This window comes from Nuphar pumila, chromosome 6 (assembly GCF_984573655.1).
Source record: "Nuphar pumila chromosome 6, dmNupPumi1.hap1.1, whole genome shotgun sequence".
In the NCBI taxonomy this organism is placed as follows: domain Eukaryota; kingdom Viridiplantae; phylum Streptophyta; class Magnoliopsida; order Nymphaeales; family Nymphaeaceae; genus Nuphar; species Nuphar pumila.
In genome coordinates this window covers 131,653,677-131,676,569 of record NC_143254.1, presented here as the reverse complement: position 1 = coordinate 131,676,569, position 22,893 = coordinate 131,653,677, and the positions used below count along the sequence as shown (strand labels likewise).

Genomic DNA, 22,893 nt, shown 5'->3' with positions numbered 1-22,893 from the left:
ATTACACCAACAACCAATCTCCATTATATCCCTACCCTTTTGCATTGTTTGATTCTAGGAAATGGTAGAGGTTCTGTAAGGTTGCACTCCTGTTTGTGCTCAAGCTTTTTGGTATAATTACGTTGGGAAGAGTGTTAAAAGGTGTTGGTGTATAAGACATCTGGTTGGTGCCATATGTTGGGTGAGATATAGTTAGTCCATGTTGAGGATCAGAAGAGAAAAGATGAACCTGTCCGTGAATGGCCAAACCAGTGTCCCACCTGGTTTTAGATTTCATCCTACAGAGGAGGAGCTCTTGCATTATTACTTGAGGAAAAAGGTGGCCTCTGAGAAGATTGACTTGGATGTCATCAAAGACGTTGATCTTAACAAACTGGAGCCTTGGGATATTCAAGGTAACGTTCTCTTTCTCTTCTTTTTTGATGATATGGGCCTTGTTCTATATTCATCAAAGCCATAATTCTCCATTTATTTTTCTTCTGTTTGGATATTGCTTATAGAGAAATGTAGGATCGGATCCGCACCTCAGAATGATTGGTATTTCTTTAGTCACAAGGACAAGAAGTATCCAACAGGAACTCGAACCAACCGAGCAACTGCAGCCGGATTCTGGAAGGCAACAGGGAGGGACAAGGTCATATACACGAATTCCAAACGGATCGGCATGAGGAAAACCTTGGTGTTCTACAGGGGCAGGGCACCACATGGCCAGAAGTCAGACTGGATCATGCACGAGTACAGACTCGATGACCACCTAGACCCCCTTTCTCAAGCCAATGTGAGTCAGTGTTCCTCAGTATACTCTCTCACTTCTTAACGTCATACCTTGATGTCTTACCCACCTTGGAATCGCAGCGTTGATAGAACGGATCCGGTACTCGGGCAGCCGAGGAAGGCGGATCAGTTTCAATCACATTGCATACTTTGAGTGTGCCGCTGCACTCCACTGCCCTCCATCTCTTAGGTACAGCCTGTCAACTGTGAGGCGTAACAAAAAGATGGATGGAAGATTCAGGTGCAGCGGAAAACTTAGAGTGTGCAATGTGATCGCCCGTGATCTGCCGTCGCTACCTAGTGAGTGCATGCGCGCATCCCCCGATTGGACTAAATACTCCGGGTACTTGATCCGATCATTGGATCCCCTCCCCATTGTTGCAGGCAGTTTTGATAAATCTGACCCCATAGATGGTGTATTTGATAAAGATCATTGTCTGAATCACAAAGGCACCCTTGACAAACACAACTATACCACCACCAATTTGGCTTCTCTTTCAGGTTGTAATGGGGACTGAAACTGCACAGGAAGAAGGATGGGTGGTGTGTAGAGTCTTCAAGAAGAAGAATCACCACCACCACCATCACAAGAGAGAAGAAACGCCCGTCGAGGTGACAATGACGACAACAACAAAGGCAGCCGGCTTGAGTTCTGGTGTCGATGGTGCACTCGACCAGATACTGCAATACATGAGCCGGACATGCAAGCCGGAATCCGAGAACAGATTGGTGCAGCTACCTCAACTGCAAACAACACCACAGTTCCCCGGCGACAGCGGTCGATTCGATCGTCGCCTGCCGTACTCCGATCTTGAAACCACTTCCTCCTCCACCACCACCACCAATCCCGCTACTACAATTAACAACCATGATTGCGCGGACCTGCGGGGTGCGTACGCAGTTGGACCGGAGCAGGTTTTCAATGACTGGGCCACTCTTGATCGCCTGGTTGCATCTCACCTCAATGGTCAGGAGGAGACCTCAAAACAACTGGCTTGCTTCAACGGCCAACCAAGTTTCTTTTGCCAAACACCGGAGCTCGACCTCCAATTCCCTCCTCTCCTTCAGCAGAACACCAGGCTGTTCAACAGCACCACTCCACAAGACTCGGGCAACGACATGGATCTCTGGAGTTTCTCAAGATCATCCACTGATTCAGGGTTTCTTTCCACCACCAGCGTCTGAATTCCATCAAATCAGTGCAGGAAAATAAAAAGGATGCTATGTGATTTTGCGAGATATCACTGTTTTTTGTTTTTTTGAAGAGAAGAGAATTAGTTTGTGAAATGTCACTGCTATGCTTTCATAGTACTTGGCGTTGTGAAGTGATAAAAAATTTAATGGGATGGCGTTTTCTTCATTCATACTTCTCATTTCCTTTTTTAATTTCCCGTCAACTCACCCCATCTCGATAACACATAAGATCCTGTACTCAGTTTAACAAATATTGTAACGTTTAACCACTAAATATCCCTGATTGAGGTTGGACACGTTATCGAATCGTTGGGACCCTTTGTAAATTAATTCATTAGGCAGCTTTAGAATGATTTCGACATTCTTTTTAAGTAACTTTTTCTTTTTGAAATAAAATATAAAAATGCGACGTCCCTTTTCGGTACAGTGCGTACTCGTTCCCAACGTTCTTATATTTTTCTGTTAGAACTGTCCAAATACCACTACAAGAAAAACTTCAATTAGCGGCCGATTTTTTGAGTCGCCCATTTGCAACGGATTAGCGAGAGAAAAATATTTGTCGCTAACATTCAAATTATTTGTGGAATTAGTGACGAAAAACATGCCATCGTGAATCCGTCGCAAGTTAACGACGGCCAAATTCCATCTCAAACTCCGTCGCAAATGAGCGACGGCTCAGCAACAGAAATTTTTTGTCGCTACTCCATCGCAAAGTTGTGATGGAGTATGCAACGAAATTCGGCCATCGCTAAATTTCCCGTAAATCCCTAATGTGAGCCTCTTTTCCCTTTCTTTTTCTGTTGTCGCCCGCCCGCCTGCCATCATCGCCCGTTGACCTCCCGTCGCTCGCCCGCCGCCCCGCGACCTCTCATCACCCGCCCGTCGCCCGTTGACCTCCCGTCCGACAACTGCAGGTGACCCCCCATCCCTCCATCTTCTTCTTCTTCTTCTTTTCTTCTCTTTTTCCTTTTGTCGACCCCTGCCCCCCTCTCTCTCTCTGTGGTTGCAGGAGGGCCCACCCCCCTCTTTCTCTTTCGGGTTGCCGGAGGGCCGGCAACCCCTGTTGTGCCCTCCCCTCTCTCTCTATGGTTGTCGGTAGGCCGACCAGAGGTCGGTGGCCCCCTGCCGCATCTCTCGCCCCCTCTCTCTCTTTCGGGTTGCCGGAGGGCCGACAACTCATGTCGTGCCCTCCCCTCTCTCTCTCTCTCTATGGTTGTGAGGAGGCCGGTAGAAGGCCGGTGGCCCCCTGCCGCATCTCCCACCCCCATCTCTCTCTATGGTTGCCGGAGGCCCCCCCTGTCTCTCTTTCAAGTTGCTGGAGGGCCAACAACCCCTGTCATGTCCTCCCCTCTCTCTCAGTGGTTGTCGGGAGGCCGGTGGCCCCCTGCTGCATCTCCTGCCCCCTATCTCTCTGTGGTTGCCAGAGGACCCACCCCCCTCTCTCTCTCTCTGTGTGTGGTTGCTGGAGGGCCCCATCTCAGAAGGGACTGAGCCCTTCAGCTAAGCTAACCAGGATGGGCTTTATTCAAACCAAGCTCAACTCGGTAGGGTGACTGAGAGGATAGGCATGACCCACGACAAGTGGGTTGCGGCTTCAGCTGCTGCACCAGGTCGGTAGAGAAAAAAGAGCAGAGTTGGGGGGGGGGGTGCTCGACACCCTCCCTCCTAGCAAATCCAGGCCGGTGGCCCCTTGCCCCCCCTCTCTCTTTGTGGTTGCCAGGAGGCCGACAGTAGAATGGTAGACAGGGGTCGTACCCGTGTCACTTTTTGTTCTTTAGTATGGCTACAACCTTCTAAGTCTTCACACTTTTGCAGTTTTACGCAACATCTACCTTTTGACTCTGCGGCTCGAGCCCCGTATCATTTACACTCGTAGACACTCAAGCGCGTTACAACCTCACAAGGTAGGGAAAAACTGCATGAAGACTTTGAAAACTGCAAATCGGGTAAATACTCGTGGTGAGTAAGTGATGCAAGCACATCACTTGTTATTTAATTTATTGGATGCAACACTTTTATGTTCACACACTCACTTAGTTGTAGATATCTAGAACTGCTTTGATGGAGTTCGGAGATCATGTTGAGCATGATTTTAATGTATGAGAATAGAAGTGTTCTTATTTTTGGAGTTCAGATTTCATGCTAGTCATGGTAGTAGTTAGTGAGATATTAGAGTGTGTTTGTTGCAGGTACATGTTTGACATTGTTTTGATATGAATGATTTGAATGTATTGCAATGTTTGTTGTGATTACATCCATGCTTGCATGAAGTTACTTTCAATTTGTTTATGACTTCCATGTGAAATTGTATCATGAAAATATTCTTCAAATGAATGTATCGTGTTATGAATAGTTTCACATGAAAATATTAAGTTATCAATACATGCATCATAGTTCTTGTGATTGTATGACATTACATATATATATATATATATATATATATATATGTGTGTGTGTGTGTGTGTGTGTGTGTGTGTGTGTGTGTGATATATATCAAATCATTACATCTACCACGAATGCATGATAAATTTGATATTTTCTTCGTCATTGCATTCTAATGATTCTCTTTTAACTGGTTAGGATAATATTCAAAACATCATACGACAAAATGACTGCAAACCGTGAATGGATGTATCATCGGATAGTTGACAATGAGGTATCACTTGAATATATGAATGATGTTGAAAGTTTTATTGAATTTGCAACGGCAAGTGTCAGTACAGTAGATTCCACAGATCAGATTAGGTGTCCCTGCAAGATTTATAAGAACAATCGATTTGTAGAACCTCATGGCGTTAGACATCACCTATACAGGAAGGGTTTTGTGAGTGATTATCAGAATTGGAAGTTTCATGGTAAAGAATTTAGGAACAATTTTGACGCATGGGTGAATATGGTACACGATAATCCTTATATGGATTTGATATTTGATGTCGTAAGACCAGAACTGGGTTCTTCTATGGGTCTTAATGATGTAACAACTGGGATAGAGGAAGAAGCACCAAACGATGCAACTAGCAGATTTTATGATTTACTTAGAGATGCTGATGAGCCACTTTGGAATGGTTGTGAGAGTCACACTATCTTGTCTGTAGTTCTTCAACTACTGAATTTGAAGTCCAAGTTTAATTTGAGTCAATCATGTTTTAATAGTTTATACTCTATTGTGAAAAGTATGTTGCCTAAATATGAGAAATTGTCACAAAATTTCTATCGTGCGAAGGTTATAGTTAATGCTCTAGGTATGAGATATCAAAAGATTGATGCTTGTCCAAATCATTATATATATTTCAAAGATCAGGAAAATAGCAGATCATGCCCGTCATGTGGGCATCCTCGGTTCAAGCCAAAGACAAGAGGCAATGATAGCATGGGGTCAAAAGAAATGTCATACAAGTCGCTCAGCTACTTCTCTCTCACCCCTAGATTGCAATGATTGTATATGTCTTTGAGGACAACTAAACACATGAGATGACATGCAAATAAAGTTCAACATAATGAAGACAAGATCACACATCCTGTTGAGGCGAAGCTTGAAAGCACTTTGATCGTATTATCAGAACTTCACAATGGAAGTGAGAAATGTTAGGCTCGGTTTATGTACAGATGGATTTAATCAATTTGGAGATAGATCAACTTCATACTCGTGTTAGCCAGTATTTGTAACTCCATACAACCTTCCTCCAAGCTTGTGTATGAAGCGTAAAAATATTTTCTTGTTTCTATTGATCCCTGGTCCGACCTCTCTGGGCCAAAATCTTGATGTATATTTAAGGTCAATGATTGATGAACTGAAAGTATTGTGGGATGACGGTGTTCTCACGTATGATGCCCACAAAAAATAAAAATTTAATATGAAGGTTGTTATTCTATGGATAATCAATGACTTCCCTATATATGGTATGTTATATGGTTGGAGCACACATGGGAGATTGGTTTGTCCGTACTGCATAGAGGATACAAAATCATTTAGATTGACACATAGAAGGAAGCTATGTTAGTTTGTGTGTCACCGTCGATTTCTATCAAGCGACCATCTATTTCGACAACAAAGGAATGTGTTTCAAGCAGGTACAACTGAAATGGAAGGTTCACCCACAAGATTGTCTGACATAGAGATTTTAAGAAGATTGCAATACTTTCTATATTGACTAACAGATGACCGTAGTCCGACGCCCTTCATTGGATTTGGGAAGGATCACAATTAGACAAAGAAATCCATATTTTGGAAACTACTATATTAGCCGACCTTATTGATACGATATAATTTGAATGTGATGCATGTGAAGAAAAATGTGTTTGATAATGTGTTCAACACAGTAATGAATGTTAAAGGAAAAATAAAGAATAATCCGAAGGCTCGTATGGATTTAAAAGTAATATGTAAAAGCCCATAATTGGAATTCAAAGAGTAAAATATTAAAGTATTAAAACCAAAGGCAAGGTACATGCTTGGACCAGATCAAATAAAGCAGGTATGTCAATGGTTGAGACAATTGAGATTTTCATATGGATACGTCTCTAACATTGCTCGGGCTGTGAAGATAGATGAGGGATAATTATATGGGTTGAAGAGCCATGATTGTCATGTCTTTATGCAACGATTGATACCCCTAGCATTCCATGATATGTTAGACAAACCTATATGGGGGGTACTATCTGAGTTGAGTAGATTTTTTAGAATATTGTGCGCATCGAAAGTCATAGTATCTGAGATAAAGAATCTCAAAGATTCTGTCGTCACTACTAATTGTCAGCTAGAGAAGATATTTCTGCCAACATTTTTCGATGTTATAGAATATTTGATCATATATTTGCCATATGAACTAAGGGTTGGTGGTCATGTGCAATATCGGTGGATGCACCCATTTGAAAGGTATATATTTTCTTATATTTGTCTCTTTATTGCTATTGAGAAATTTATTATAATCTGAGATGTATATTTTTGACAGATGCATATTTGATCTCAAAAAAAAGGTTTGAAATAAAGCAAGAGTAGAGGGCTCTATTTGTGAGGCATACACTTTAGAAAAGATTTCAAATTTCTCATCTATGTACTTTGAATTTCACATTCCAACACGTTATACATGCCCACCTCGTATCAATGATGAAGAACAATTTACTGTAGCTGACAAACTGTCGATATTTCAACCACTTGAGCATGCCTTTGGCAGTTGCCAGTCAAGTCTCTTGGAAGATCGAGAGCAAGACGCAACACAAATCTATATCCTTTTTAATTGCTCAGCGATCGACCCATACATCGAGTAAGTATATGTAGATGCGACACAAATCCATATCCTTTTATGTTCTATATGTGTATACATGGTTTGATAATATAAGTATTTGATAAGTGCAAACAATTTGATCTGGAGTTGCGAAAAGAACTTTCACATCTCACTGATGCAGAAGTAAAAAAAACTGTGAAACGAAGTTTGTGGCATGGTTGAAAGAGTTGGTAAGGACAATGACATAAATTGTCTCCGTGTAAACAACAATAAGTTACGTAATTGGTCGTGATCACAATCATTGTTTATGTTTGTAGATCTGCCATGGTGATGTTAAAGATCAAAGAATATGTGATTTACAAAATGGTCTGACCAAAGTTGTGCAATGTTACAACAGGTACATCATAAATGGTTATCGATTTCATACAAAAGACTACGGTGTAAACAAATCAATGATGAATAGTGGCGTGTGTGTCAAGGGTAGCAGCTACAGTGAAAATGAACATGATTACTATGGTGTTATATAAGAAATAATGGAATTGACTTAGGCATAAATAATAGGGTAACTTTATTCAAGTGTCATTGGTTTGATTCCACTACAACAAGAGTCGCCAAAGAGGTGAATCATAAATCAAGGTTTAAAACATATGAACCATTCATATTAGCCTCACAAGCTCAACAAGTTTACTATACTTCATATCCGAGTACAAAGAAGTCAGATAGAAGTGAATGGTGGGTAGTTTGCAAGGTGAAGTCCAAACTATACCCCGAGTATGATCAGTTACAAGAAGACAAGTTAACTGAAGAGAGTGATTACCATCAATCAGATGATATGTATGACTTCTTTTATGGTCACGATGTCGTGCATGGTATGCGTGTCATATTTCCATTGATCGATGAAACATTCATGGAAGAATGTGATCCAAATGATATACCAAGTGGATGGGCGGACAATAAAGAAGAAGAAGATAAAAAAGAGGAGGAGGAAGAAGAAGAATATGAAAGTCAAATAAGTGATGAAGAAGAATTCTTAAGGTAATGAAATAAATCTTGTAATATAAACCTCTATTTGATGTGAATGATTTGAATTATTTGAATATATTGAAATGTATTGCAATGATTTGAATGATTTAAAGGTATTGCAATGTTTGAATGTATTGTATGATATTTTTTATTTATTAGAATGTATTTTTGATACGTATAGAGTTATGATTTGAATGTATTGTAACATGTTTGAATGATTTGAATGTATTGCAATATTTAATGTAAATGATTTGAATTATTTGAATGTATTGAAATGTATTGCAATGATTTAAAGGTATTGCAATGTTTGAATGTATTGCATGACATTTTTTATTTGTTAGAATGTATCTTCGATACGTATAGAGTTATGATTTAAATGTATTGTAACGTGTTTGAATAATTTGAATGTATTGCAATATTTGATGTGAATGATTTGAATTATTTGAATGTATTGAAATGTATTACAATAATTTGAATGATTTGAAGGTATTGCAATGTTTGAATGTATTGCATGATATTTTTTATTTGTTAAAATGTGGTTCGTGGAGGTTACAGTGGTCGATCACCTAGTGGTAGTCAGTCTCAGCCTTCATCTTCACGGGCTGCTTCGATAGGTATATCATTTAACTAATTGTATACTTGATTAGTTTAAATACGGGTTCTGTGAATTTCTAACTCATTTTTCTACAAATGATGTTTTGCTTGCACATGACCCACCTACACCAGCTGTTCATACAAGTCACGAGACAACGCTGGATGCAGGGTCTTCTCAGTCTGACACAAGAAGACTCATTCAAATAGTGTATATCGATAATCGATCGTAAGTATTTCATTTTCACTTATCCTATAGTTATCTTATAAATGTTGTATATTGATAGTTAATATGTACCAATTCATGTTCAGTACGAGGTTTAGGCTACAGGAAGTAATACGAGAGATTAGGAATTCACTAGTTCAACATCTACCAGGACCAATCGCTCAATGAAAAGAGTACCCAAAGGAGGTGTTGGACATATTGTCGTCCTCATTCATGATATACAATCATTTCTCATAGTTAATGTGTTTCATATTTAATTTTTTGTTATAGTCATGTCTACTAACTTTTTGAAAATATTTGTAGGCTTCGAATCAATTTGTGACTACGATGGAGGAGCAGGATGCGAGGAAGGTATGACAGAAGGTGTCTGTCAATCGATTTGCAGACATGTTGCACAATATGAAGACTGCAACAAGAAAAGCATCTGGCGGGATAGATGATCTACTGCAGTGGAAGGGCCATAAACCTCCTACTATCAGGTCAAATGTTTGGGATGCAATGTGTGACAAGTGGGCGGAATATGAATTTTGAAACCGCTCAACGAAGGCTACACAAAACTGAGCAAAAATGCCTGATGCTCATCTACACACAGGTGGATCTAGGACTTTTGGGAGCCACCTGAAGAAAATGGTAACTCATCAATCTATATATTGTCAATTTTATAAGTATTGTTGCAAATCTATTAAATAATTCTTTTATTATTTAACTTTGCAAGAAGCAGAAAAAAGAGACATTGTGTCATACAAGGATGTATTTGTTGAAACACATAAACGTAAGACCATGAGAGAGTTCGTATCAGAGAAGGCGAGAACGACAACAGTATGCATTTATTGTATTAATAAACATTGTAATATACAAGTTATCATAAATATTGTAATTCTTAATTATTAATTCATACTGTAATCATTACTTTGTATGAGTCATATCAGCAATAGGTGGTAGAGCGATATGGCGATGACTCCACTCAGCATCCACCTTTTGATCCTGCAGCATGGGTTACTGCAACAGGTGAACCTAAAAAGGGTCATGTGTTCGGGTTTGGGAGTAATATGAACATTTCACCAGTCATTGCTTCCTCCAATCATTTCTCATAGAGTTCTCCCGCCAGCATCAACTCCAAGCATCCGACTGACCCGCCTAATTCTTGGGATGGTGTACGCCAGCTCATTAAGGACATAATGCGTGACTATTTACATAAAGCAATTTTCGACATTGTCCATAATGAGTTGTGCAGTTTTTTTCAGGACAGGAGAACTTCGTCTGCAGGTGCCTCTCATGTATGAAAGTTTCATGTGATGTATTGCATGTCGTTAGATTTCATGTTACTTTGATTGCCTTAACTTAGGTGCATTGTATATAATTTATTTTATTTATCAATACTAACCTTTCTTTTCTCTTGTAGGTTGCTAGAGATAATCAGCATAGAGGAGCTGAAGAGACAGATCAAGGCAATGAAGAAGATGACGCACAGAATCTTGGTGATGATTAGATTCATGTGTTGAATATATTATACCTTCTTTTTGTTTCAAAAATGTAAATGTTCACTTGTAAATAATTAAAACTTGGCGAAAATTATAGTGGATCGATAAATTGTTTTAGTTGATTTTTATATATATTTTATATGTGTACTCTGTTTTTTATACATAGAAAATATAAATTGTACAAAAAATATAAGTTGTATCACGATAATTTTTTCTTGATATTTATGTTTTAAACAATTTTTTTTCTTGTTTGTGATGAATTAGCGACAGATATTTTCCATCGCTATTTACTACCGACGTCCAATTTAATGATGAATTAGGGACGGATATTAATCCATCTCAAATATGAATCGACCAATGCTTTTGTGATGGATTTTAATTTGTCACTACAATAGCGACGGAATTAGCGACGAATTTTAATCCGTCACAAAACCAAAATCTCCGTATATTAACGATAGCCTTGCGACGAATCATGGCATTCACTAATTTGCCGCAAATTAGCGACAAAATTTGCGAGAGATAGTTTTCATCGCTAATTAGCGACTATAATTTTGTGATGGAAGTTATCTATCGCTAAGCCGACGCTAATCCGTCGCTAAACGGTTTAGTAACGGATTAGCGACGAATTGAGGTCGTCACTAATCCATAGATTTCTTGTAGTGTATTCCTACTATGCCGAAAAAGCACAGAGAACATATGTTTGAGTGTTAAGGGAAGCGTCTTAAAGCTCAAATTTTGAGATGAGGAACAAGACTGGCATTCACCATGAACGCTGGCAACAGCAAGTGACAACATTAATGAAATTTGTATCTAAGTGAGAAACCATGATACTTGCAGTGTGCACAACATGATATACTGGCCAATTTCTAGGCATGATTGTGTGTGTTGAGATGCTGCTATTGAAGTTAATTAGTCGGTTAGAAGAGGATCCGATGGGGATCCGATGCAAACATAGAGCCATATTATCGCACCTCGACAGATTCACTGCAACACTCTGAGGGTCTTGCAGCACAGAAAAAGAGATAGGGTACAATCACATTGAGCATTTTAAATGTGCAGCTCCACTTGAGCACTCGTCAAATCAGCGACGTTAATGTTGCTCTATTAACCAAGGCAGCCTGGCAGATTGCCAATAAAAGTACAGACCCATGGACTAAGCTTCCAAAGTTAATTCTATTTGGTTTGAATGAAAAGTTGGTCGCATGTTGCTGGCTTGGAGGTCGATGAAGGTTGGGCTTAATATTAGGTTTTTTTTGCAAATTAGTCCCTACCTTGTCACTGATTTGCAAAGTCGTCCCTGCCTTATGCGGTTTTGCAAATCGGTCCCTCCCTTTTAATTGATCCTTGCAAATTCATCCCCAAGGTTAAAGACCGTCCCTACCCTCTCGCGGCAGCCAGTAAATGCCCATAAAATGTTCATTTTACCCATGAAAAAAAATTCAAAATAGATTCTCCTCCCTTAACAACCAGGATATGCAACCCCTTTATCAATTTGAGAATGGAGATAGAGAGCATTTATGTAACAGCCCCCCGCCGGGCGGAGAGTAGAGTCAGAGGACTGCTCTTTGATGTTGGAAAAAATATAAGCATCCAGAAAAATATTAATGCCCAAAATGCAGAGAAAGAATCCAAGTTTTTTTTTAAAGATAAACACGATTCATTTAATCTGTAATAAACAGAACAGGAATTATGTAGGAGTGACGAGGTATCATCCTGCTATAATATTAGTGCAGTAGACAGCAGCAACAAACAGAGTAAAGAGAAAAAAAAAAAGACAACAACAGGAACCGAGCGGTGTTACAGAGTAATAACAACGAATGCCCTGTTGGTTCCAATCCATCCCAAGTCCTGATGTAAAACCACTGTAGGGAAGTTAAAAACAAAATTAGGGAAAGACAGTTCCTCCGTTTTCGGAAGACGCCTTCTCCATTATCGCAGGGTGGGGGGGATGAGGATAAACTTCACCCCCCACGATCGACGGGCTGGGTGAGGTTTATCCTCACGCACCGTGAGGGCTCTATAAAAGGCCCTCACGGTGCGTCTCCTGCCACCCCTCAACACCCAGAGCGACAGCGAGAGAGTGAGGAAGAAAAAAAAATAGAAAACGAAAAAGAGTTGCAACAAGAGGGGGAGGAACTTATCGGAAACACCAGCGGCGACCAGCAGGTATGTCTTCTTCTCCTTCTTGCTTTTTTTTCAGGTGATTAGAGGGTTGGCAGCCATGGCTGCCGGTGAGTTGGAAAAAAAAAATATAGAGGCGATCAAGCCGGCGGCCATGGTTGTTGGCCTTGTTACTAAGAGAGAGAGAGAGAGAGAGAGAGAGAGAGAGAGAGAGAGGGTCAGCTCTAGTTGTTGGCCCCTCTGTTTTAGAAAAGGGAAAAAACAGAAGGGGTTGTACCCCTTTTTACCTTAATGATCGACTTGAGTCAACTGGGTGCAACCTAGACCAAACCAGGTGGTATGGGCTGCACCCAGATCGAACCAAGTAAAAAAAAAAGTCGTATCGGATCAAATTGGTTTGACTCAATCAGACTGAACTGGTGTGGGTGTGAACGAGATCGTGTCGGGTCTGACTGGGCCTCAGTTCTCTGTTTAGATCTGGTCTTATCTGGACTAGACTGAATCTGGGTCCAGTTTGATCCAGTCAGTCTGAACCAATCCAAATTGAACTGGATTCAGACAAATCTGGGTTTGGATCCTGTCTAACAGATTTGGATTCAGATCAGAGCTAGATCTAGTTTGGATCAGTATTGGATCTAGAACATAACTAGATCTCGTTTAGATAAGTTTTGAATTTAGATCAAAACTAGGTTTGGATCCAGTCTGACAGTTCTGAATTCATATCAAAACTGGGTCTAGATCCAGTCTAACATTTTTGGATTTAGATCAGAACTGAATCTCGATCTAGTTTATGATTAGTTATGAATTTTAAGAATTCAATTGAGTTTTTTAAACCAAACCTAGGTGGGTTGAGACTAGATTCAATAAACCTAGTACTCTAAACTCAGACTGAACTTGTTTTGACCTAGGATGAGTCTGTTTAAATCATAAGAGTTGAAATGACCAAAGTACCTTTGTGTGTACTCAATATTCGATTAAGTAAAATGGGCATAACTTTATATTTTGAACTCAGAATTGAGTGAGGTTTGATGTGTTGGACTCTTATTATATAGGAGAAACTTTGTTCTTTGGTTCTTGTCAAATCAGGGACACAAAAATTGAGATCTGATGAGTCAACTCGAGAGGGGTATTTTTATAATTTTGTCAAAATATAAAGAAGTAATGTGTATTAATATAAACATGTTTGTTTGATGATCAGATCCTATTGTTAGAGCCTCTTGAGACTCGATTGTAACCAGAGTATAATATTCATATTCGAGGTAAGGGATATTATAAGTAATCTTAGTTGTGAACAAACCATATTGTGTTGCATGTTATGATTAATGTTGCACATTAGCATGTTTAATGTAGCGCTTGAGTGTTAACATGATATGCATAAAATGACTATGTATGAGATTATTTAATGCGATGATTATATGCACATGTTAGTCATAATATGTTATGCATATTAGAAAGAAATTATTTTTGTGATAACATATCTATGTTATAATCTACAAATAACATGCATTGTGAAGAGATTGTGATTAGCCTTGAGTCTCTTGAATCTAGTCATGTCATATAAATTTTACATTGAGATGAGTATCCATAACCCCTTAAATCCAAAAACTGGCGACCTGTGGAAAGGACTACCTAGTTCGCGGTTAGAGTACAACCACCATGGAGAGTAGGCCGTCAGTGATTTAACAATATAGAGACTCTATTTTGTTACATGCTTAGTATGATACAAGGTATGAACCTTAATGTCATTATGAGATTGAGATTGAGATCTGACGTTATTATATCACGATATCACTCATGAGAGAATAAGTAAAGCATGAGCTTCAGAGTAAGGTTCAATTTAATGAACTTAAAATATGACTTAGGGTTATATTCACATAGTATTTGAGACTCTAGATAAACGTGGATGGTTAAAAGTCATTGTAGTTAGGATATAGCATGAAGCATGCCAAGTCTGATTTTGAATCTAACCTCCCAACTAGCTACCGGTGGGCTCCCCCTTGTTGTTTCACTGCAGTGCCTAGTGATATGTGGATCAGTGAGAGTGTATGTTTTATAGTCTGGCCAACATTGTAAAATTTGGGTGTTCTACGTGGGTTGCTTTGCCCATATACGGCTATGACCGGTATAGCCAACCTAGTGTTATAGTTCGGTGTGAGTGAGTGTTTGATTGAGAGAGTTACGAGGGAAAAATTAAAACATATAAACCTTATGCGGTGTGTCAAAAACTAAACTCAGACTAGGTTAAGTTAAAGTCATTATTTGCTTATAATTATTCTTTATTGAGTTATAGACTCACCCCTTATATGACTGCAACTCTAGGTTCCAGGCACACTAGTGCAGGCAAGACATGATCGACTATTCCGACTTTGCAGTAAAGTACTTGTCAGTTTATTTTCTTGTCATTGGATAGTTATGTAATCATTATTTCTACATGTCATGAATAATGAACTTTGAAAAAGAAATTAGGTTATTAGAAAAAAAATAGCTATGTTTTCTCTATGTGAACTCTGTATGCTTTCCCTCTAGGAAGTAATACCAACTGGACTTGGACTCTCGAGGTCCCAGATCGAGGTGTTACAAAATGGTATCAAAGCTAAGTTCACACAAAAAGGTTCATCATTTAAAACAAGTTCAATAACATAGAATATAGTATAAGTCTCTGCTCGTTAAAACACGATAGTGACTAGGTTGTTTTATGATTAAGAATGACTAGCGAGCACAATAATCTCAAAAACCCTAGAGTGCAAGAACCTTCTGAGCCGTCGATCGTAGGAAGAGAAGAGTTTGTCACTACAATGATGATAGCTACTGGAGTTATGACGAGCATGGCACAAATAGTGAGAGAGTTGACACAACAACCTCCATTGATCTATATCATAGCTGAGGAAAGAGATGTGTACCGACAAAATGACCTTGACTCTACTCAGAGGTGATGACAACAGTCCAATGAGTGACAGCCTCAGCCTTACGGGCGAGGGATTCACCAGTCCCACCGTCAGAGAGCTCAGTCAGTGCATGAGCGAACGATGAGAGACTGGATGGCGACTCGAGATCACAAAGAGAGCATCCCCTAGCGCAAACTTTGCGTCTTAAGGAGGGTCTGGGATGGCTAGTGCACAAAGACAATATATATCCTGAACCACCTATGCGGCTGCCATGAGTGCAGCCAATTAAGGAATTTCAAATTCAACCATAGAGTTTCTTGCTGAAGAAATCAGGAGAATAACAATTCAGAACGCAAAGGCAGCATGGCACTCTTCACAAGTGAATGGAAGTGGCCCAGGACTAGCATAGAGACAAGTAGGGGTGGCAAAACCTGACACGACTCCCCAACCTGACCCGCCAACCCGCCTCTTAGGCGGGTTCGGGTTGGGCTTAAACTAACCCGTTTAATAAGCGGGTCGACCCGCCTAACCCATTTATTAAACGGGTCGGGTTCGTGTTAAGGGTATGCCAACCCGCCAACCCGGTTGACTTGTTTAATAAACAGGTTAGGCGGGCGGGTAAACCTGCCAACCTGACTCGCCAACCCGCCCACCAACCCGACCCGCCAACCCGTTTACCTGACCTAACCCGTTTATTAAACGGGTTGGCGGGTGGTTACCCGTTTAATAAACGGGTCGGGTTCGTGTTTGCCACAGCCGACCCATTTAATAAATGGGTCGGGTTCGGGTTGAGGTATGTTGACCCGCCAACCCGACCTGATTGCCACCCCTAGAGACAAGAAACATCAAAAAGTTTATGGGAAGGTAGCGAGGATGAAGATCACACTCTTATACCTGCCTCACCTACCTATACTCCCACTTCGCCCCCGTACAATGTGGGTACTCTTCCGGTGCCTGAAGATCCCACAATTGACCTTGTGTCAACTACTTATACTCGTGCTTCACCCCCATACAACATGAATGTTCTTCCTATGCCTCACCCTCAGCAGATGTGAAGGAGTTCAGGGAGAGAAATAATTTTTGGATGGATTGAGGACTGATATGATGTTACATTTAGGAATGCTTAGTTTTATTTGGTCTAGTTCAGTTATCTCTTATTTTGCTTTGTTTCCTTTTTGCTTTGTATAGCATTATTTCCTTTATGTGTACTAGGATGATTAATGAAATAAAATGTTTTTGACTAAATAATATCATAATTGCATGCATATGATATAATTTCATGCAAATATAACCTAACTAACTTAAATAATAATAAATCAATTACGTGATGATTTTAATGCAGCATATATGACTACTTGTAGAGGAACGTCCTATTTGTCTAAGGACATTGTAGCCGCCAAACTAGAGATGGGGCATCTTGATGCAGTGACTGGTCATGGAGAGCGTCTTGGCAAACCATCCCTGAGGACGCCCTCATTATCTCGCACCTCTGAAGGTGCACCAATGTTTTCATTGCAAAATTTTACTTTTGAAAGTCAAACTGACATTTGAAAAAGTTTTGAAAATAACTCGCCTCCATTTTGAAAATATGGAAAAATTGAGAGATTAGGACTCGCCTGTCGATACAAGGTTCAACCGTTCCTGGCACCATAACTAGGGGTAATTGAACCAAGGATCAATCTTGTGCTTTGCTCTGCTTTGTTTTACTCAACTATCTAAATCGTTATTCTATTCCTAATTTCACAAAGAATCAGGCATGTGCTATGAACTTTGAATTTTTTTGACTGAAAACATAATATATGCTTGGAAATTCTTGGAAATTCTTGGAAAAAGGGGACACTTTGAAAATCGTGAGCCACATTTGGGACACATGTGATGGCTTTTTTAGATTTATCCAACAATATCTAGAAATTGAGGGATTTATCTAGATATAAGATTTTTCTGTGTTTTCCTGAAATAAAAATCAATAAATAACATAATGAATGATGTACAACTAAATGAATAATAAAAGTAAATAACTTAGAAATTCAGAATTTAGAGAAAAATGACTAAATACCCTTGAAATTAAAATTAATTGCAAAACAGGGTTTTTCAAAAATTATTTTTATAATATGCTTAATCCAAGGATCAAACGGATTCAAAACGATGCCAAATCGGGTGGAGAGCACCCTGATATGATTATGAACATGATTAAATCTTAAAAATAGGAGACATTTCATGAAAAAAATAAAATAATAGAAAAATATTAATTTTTATCCATATTTCAGTTGAATTAGGACTATGTGGGCATCCTGTTTTTATGAAATAACTAAATAACACATCAAATGAATTCCAAAAATCATAAAAATTGACATGAACACTTTTAATAACCCTAAAAATAAAATGCAATCAAATACAATATTTTTGAAATTATTTTTGATGTAATATTAAATAAAAAGATAAAAAATATGTTATTTTACCTACAATTCTATACTTATCATGGTGTCAGAGTAGAATTAGATATCAAACAGGAATAAAAATTTATAAAATTTGATAGAGAGAAACTAGACAGATCAATAAAGATAACCATTTTCATAGATCAGAAATACAATCTCCACTTAGGGAGATACGACTTTGGCAATACGTACCTGATTTTGGCCTATACATAACGATGCAAGAAAGATAGATCCAGTTTTGGGTTTAAAGAAATATAAAAAATAATCATAAAAATTCATAAAAAAATTTAGAAATAAATTGAATATCACGATGAAAAAAACCCCTTTTATGGATCAGAAATACGATCTTTGATGAGAGAGAAATTGTTCTGGTAGTATGACCCAAAGGTTGAATCAAGACTGTCAACCCAAGAAACCCAGATTCTAATTTTGGGCTTTAAGAAAATAAAAATCAACAGTGAAAATTTATAAAAATAATTCCATAGAAAGTGGACACGCAGATGAATCGATCACTTTTTACGGATCATCGATACGATCTCCGGTTAGGGAGAAATTACTCTGACAAGATGACCTTGACCTTGAACCGTGCCTGTCAGTTCAAGAAACATAGGTGTTGTTGTTGAGTTAAAGAAAAATAGTAATCGACCATATAAATTTATAAAAATTTCACAAATTAAATTAGACACTCTGATAAAGACTCTACTTTTCACGAATCATCTATATGATCTTTGATGAGAGAAATATGACCTTAGAAAGATGCTCCTAGATTTTTGCAGCATTTTCTTTATTTAGAAAATAGGTTTCGACTTTGATTTTTAAAAACAGGGTTACAGACCTCAAAAAAATCTGAACTTTTTATTGAAAACCATGGACATATACATGATTCTACCATAACATTTTTAGATTTAATCAATGAATATAAACTGGTAAAATAATAGCATTAACAGATGGCTGAAAATTGAGATATAAAATCTAAAACACTAGAACAAAATAAAACTAATTAAGCATGCTAAAATCACTAAAAACGTGTAACCAATGTTATGGATCATGATTAAATGCATAAAAAACTGAAAATAAACATGAATATGATGAAACAAAAATGAAAAATCAGGGAAGCATGGTCACGAATTTGATTTAGCCATTAAAAGAGGGATTTGATCCATAGATGGATTGAATCTCGATATTTTTTTGGGGGGATTAACAAAATAAATAAATTGCAAACATTATTCATGGATCAAAAACGTGTAAAACATATTGAGCACTCAGTTGATCCTCATCTTGAACCTCTCACATGGTTTCTTGAATAAAAATAAGAAGAAAATCTACACTGCAAGGGGCGGCAATGGTAGATTGAATGAAAAATAAATAAAAATTAAGAAAAGAGAAGAAGACCTTACCTTAGAGCTTTAATGAAGAAGGCTGCTAGAGGAGGAGGGTTTAGGAGAGGGAGAGAGCAATGAGAGAGGGAGAGAACCAAATCAGATGGGTCAACCACCCGTAGAGTCCCCTTTTATAGATTTTCAAAAGCATTAATTAAGGTTTAATTAGAGAGTTCCACCTTGGTTGGAACTTTCTTAATTAATTAAGAGATAGATTTTAAAAGAGGGGGAGATTTTTCTTAGAGGACTCCTACTTAAACCAATATTTTGACTTTTCAAACTTCTATCTAATTAAAACATTAACTAAACCTAAATGAATATAAAGAGCTCTCAAATATGGTGCCACCTATGTGGGCCCACATTTGGTTTTAAAAATAAGTTTTTTTAAAATAAAATCTTAAAAAGAAGGTTAAAAAGATAAAATTGAAAATCCTAAACTAACTAAAAGACCTAAATGGTTTAAAGACTACTCAAATGTGGCGCCACCTAAGTGGGCCTCATTTGATTTTAAAATGATTTTTTTAAAATAAAAATAAAGGGATTAAAAACAAGATTTTCAAGAACTTAAAAAAAAACTTTGTTTATGAGATTTTTTGTAGTTTCGAGATAATCAAAACATGAAAATGAACTAAAGTTAAAGAAGGGTTAGAAATTAGGGTTTGACACCCCCTGTAAGGTGGGCCCCACTTGAAGAAAAATAAGAAATTTAAAAATTGATTTAGAAATCAAGTTTAAAATGGATCCAGATAATTTTTCCAAGGAAAATGCTTTGAAATAGGGGAATATAAAGCCCTGGGGGTTGGACAAATTGCAAAACTTAGTTTTAAAACCCAGGTTTTTGAAATTGATTTTGAAATAAAGGTTTAAAATCGAGTCTGGATTTGATATTTTGAAAACAAGAGTGTTGGATCTCGAAAATGATATGCAATGTTATAAAATGCAATAAAATGATATGAAATGACATGCGAAATGCAAACCCTAGATGAGGGATTTGAAGTCCCAAACCCCTGGTAGAGACAAGGAATTGAAAATTCATGTTTCAGAATGAGAATTGATAATTAAACATCAGATCTGATATTGGATTCAATCCAAATATGAATTGGGTCTCGAATATAACTAAAATTTTAGAAAAAGAATTAATTCGAGCCCATATTGGCACTTGTACAAGTTTGGAAAATGATAAAATTGATATTTTGAACAAAATGATCTGAGAAATGATTTTGCCCCTACAGGGCATGGAGTGACACTGAGGAATGAGATTTGAACTAGTTTCAACTGGTTTAAACTGAATCCTAAGGTTTCTAAACTCAGAAGAACTAAAAGGACACTAACTCAACTAAACTTCTAGACTAAATGATTGAGAAATGACATAATTCTCAAATAAATGATGAGAAATGAACAATAGAATGAAGTGGGTGACAGGAATGTACTGGCTTTGAGCTAAAATTAAGGTAAAAAATACTAAGATGAACTAAATTTAGAGCTCAAAAACTAGTTGGGCCAACAAGACAGCTCAATTTCAGTTGAAATGAGCTAAAATAGGCTAAAATGGACTCCAACAGTATGGAAAATAGATTTGAACTGAAACTGGACCACTTGAACTTCTGGTGAGCTCAAGCTAGACTTAGGGAAATAAGATCGGTTGAAATTAACTGACTCTAAGACAATTGGTTTGGATTCGAGCTAGAAATGAGTTCATTTCTCATGAAATGGATCAATTTTAGTTGAAATGGTCAGAAATGAACAAGATTCACTGATTGTGAGCTCAGGAGAGCTAGAAATGACATACATTCTATCTGTTCTGAACATAAAATGAGCTTGGTAGACTCTAACTGACAAGGATCTGTTATCATCGCAAAATCTCCCTCCCTCCTCTCTCTGCGAGAGTGAGAGAAACGATTCTGCGAAACAAACTCGACCAAAGTTTTGAAAATGGTTTTTGAAAACTATTCGCCTCCGTTTTGAAAATTTGCGGGAAAATTCCGTGGAATGGGATCCGCGTGTCAGTATGAGGTTCAACTGTTCCTGGGGACTTTACCAGGGGTAATTGAACCAAGGATCAAATGTGTGCTTTGATTAAGTTAAATTATCTAAAGTATGCTCTATTTTCTTAGAATGCACAAAGAATCAGGCATGTGCTATGGAATTTTGAACAAATGCAAGTTTTGAAAGAATGATGTTTGCTTGGAAAATTGAAATGTACTTGGAAAATAATTGGAAAAGTACTTGAAATTGAAATTCTTGGGAAAATCATTAAATTTTTTTGGAAATCAGAAATTGGATTGGAAAATGAATTCTCAGAAAAACTTGAATCTTGGGAAAATTGATTTTTGAGATTTGGATTTGCTTTTCTGAGAAAATGGATTTGAGAATCTTGAGAAAGTCAGGAAGTTCATTGGAAAATGACTTTTGAAATGGAAAATGGATTCTCAGGAAAATGAAAAATCTGAGAAAATTGATTTTGAGATTGGAAACTTAGAATTGAGAATGTGGAAATCTTGGAAAATCATAATTTGAACTTGGGAAATATTTTAAAATCTCATTTGAAAATTCAGAGTTCTGGGAAAATCAAATCCTGAGAAAGACTTAAAAATTTTTGGGAAAACTGATTTTTTTGAAATAGAATTAGAAAATTAATTAAAAAATAATGCAAATTGAATAAATGAATGAATTTGAATGATATTTCATTGAGGAATTGAGAAATTCTTTTGAAATTTTGAGAAATGCAGTGCATTTTTTAAGTTAGCCTAAGAGTGTAGGCTGAATATGGCTAATATGAAAATCATAAATCTAGGTTTTCTTCGTATTCTGACTATGGTCATAAATACAAATCCCACCAAGTTTATAAACTCCACAAGAGCTTGTGCATGTGTCATTCGTGTCAACCATAGTGAATTTTGGAAAAATGTGCATGAATGATGCATCAGATATCAGAATTTGTAGAAATTAAACTATATGCAATGCAGTCTTATTCTAAGCAGAAATGTAAATTCTTATTCCCAATTATTACATCTTTACATTGAATAAAAATAAAAGAATAAAGCTAAGTCTTCTTCTTGGATGTTCCTGCAAAACTAGAGAACAATGTTAGCATAGAAATGTAGGTTTTTTCTGAACTTATCCGAAAATATTAGAAATTATCGAATATTATTCAGATATAAACTCAGAATCATACCCCCTTTGATATAAACATGATAAATAATGAATAAATTTTGAAAATAAACTTGAAAATTCGAAATTGGGGTCAAAATGACCAAAATACCCCTGATGACCTTGAAATCAAGGTTTTCTAAAAGAATTTTTTGTAAATTTCAGAATTTTGAAAATCAAATGAAATAAATCAAACTTAATATGATGCAATATGATGATATGCATGAAAATTTAGAAAATTGAAGTCTAGAATTTCAAAATTATGATCAAAATAACCAAAATGACCCTGATAACAAGACTATGGCCTTGAAACCAGAGTTTTCTGAAATAAATTTTATAAAAATAGAAAATGTAAAATGCAAATGACATTAAAATTAACCCTAATATGATTCTATATGCTTATTTACAT

At 37.5% G+C, this 22,893-nt stretch overlaps 1 protein-coding gene across 1 annotated transcript; it reads left to right on the top strand.

Moving 5' to 3' along the window:
- Nucleotides 1–223: 223 nt before the first annotated feature.
- On the top strand, nucleotides 224–1,959 carry LOC149836271 (NAC domain-containing protein 43-like). The gene is made up of 3 exons (XM_090009737.1): nucleotides 224–395; nucleotides 501–778; nucleotides 1,276–1,959. The coding sequence occupies exons 1-3, from the start codon at nucleotides 224–226 to the stop codon at nucleotides 1,957–1,959; spliced, it is 1,134 nt and encodes a 377-aa protein (XP_089865863.1).
- Nucleotides 1,960–22,893: the final 20,934 nt, after the last annotated feature.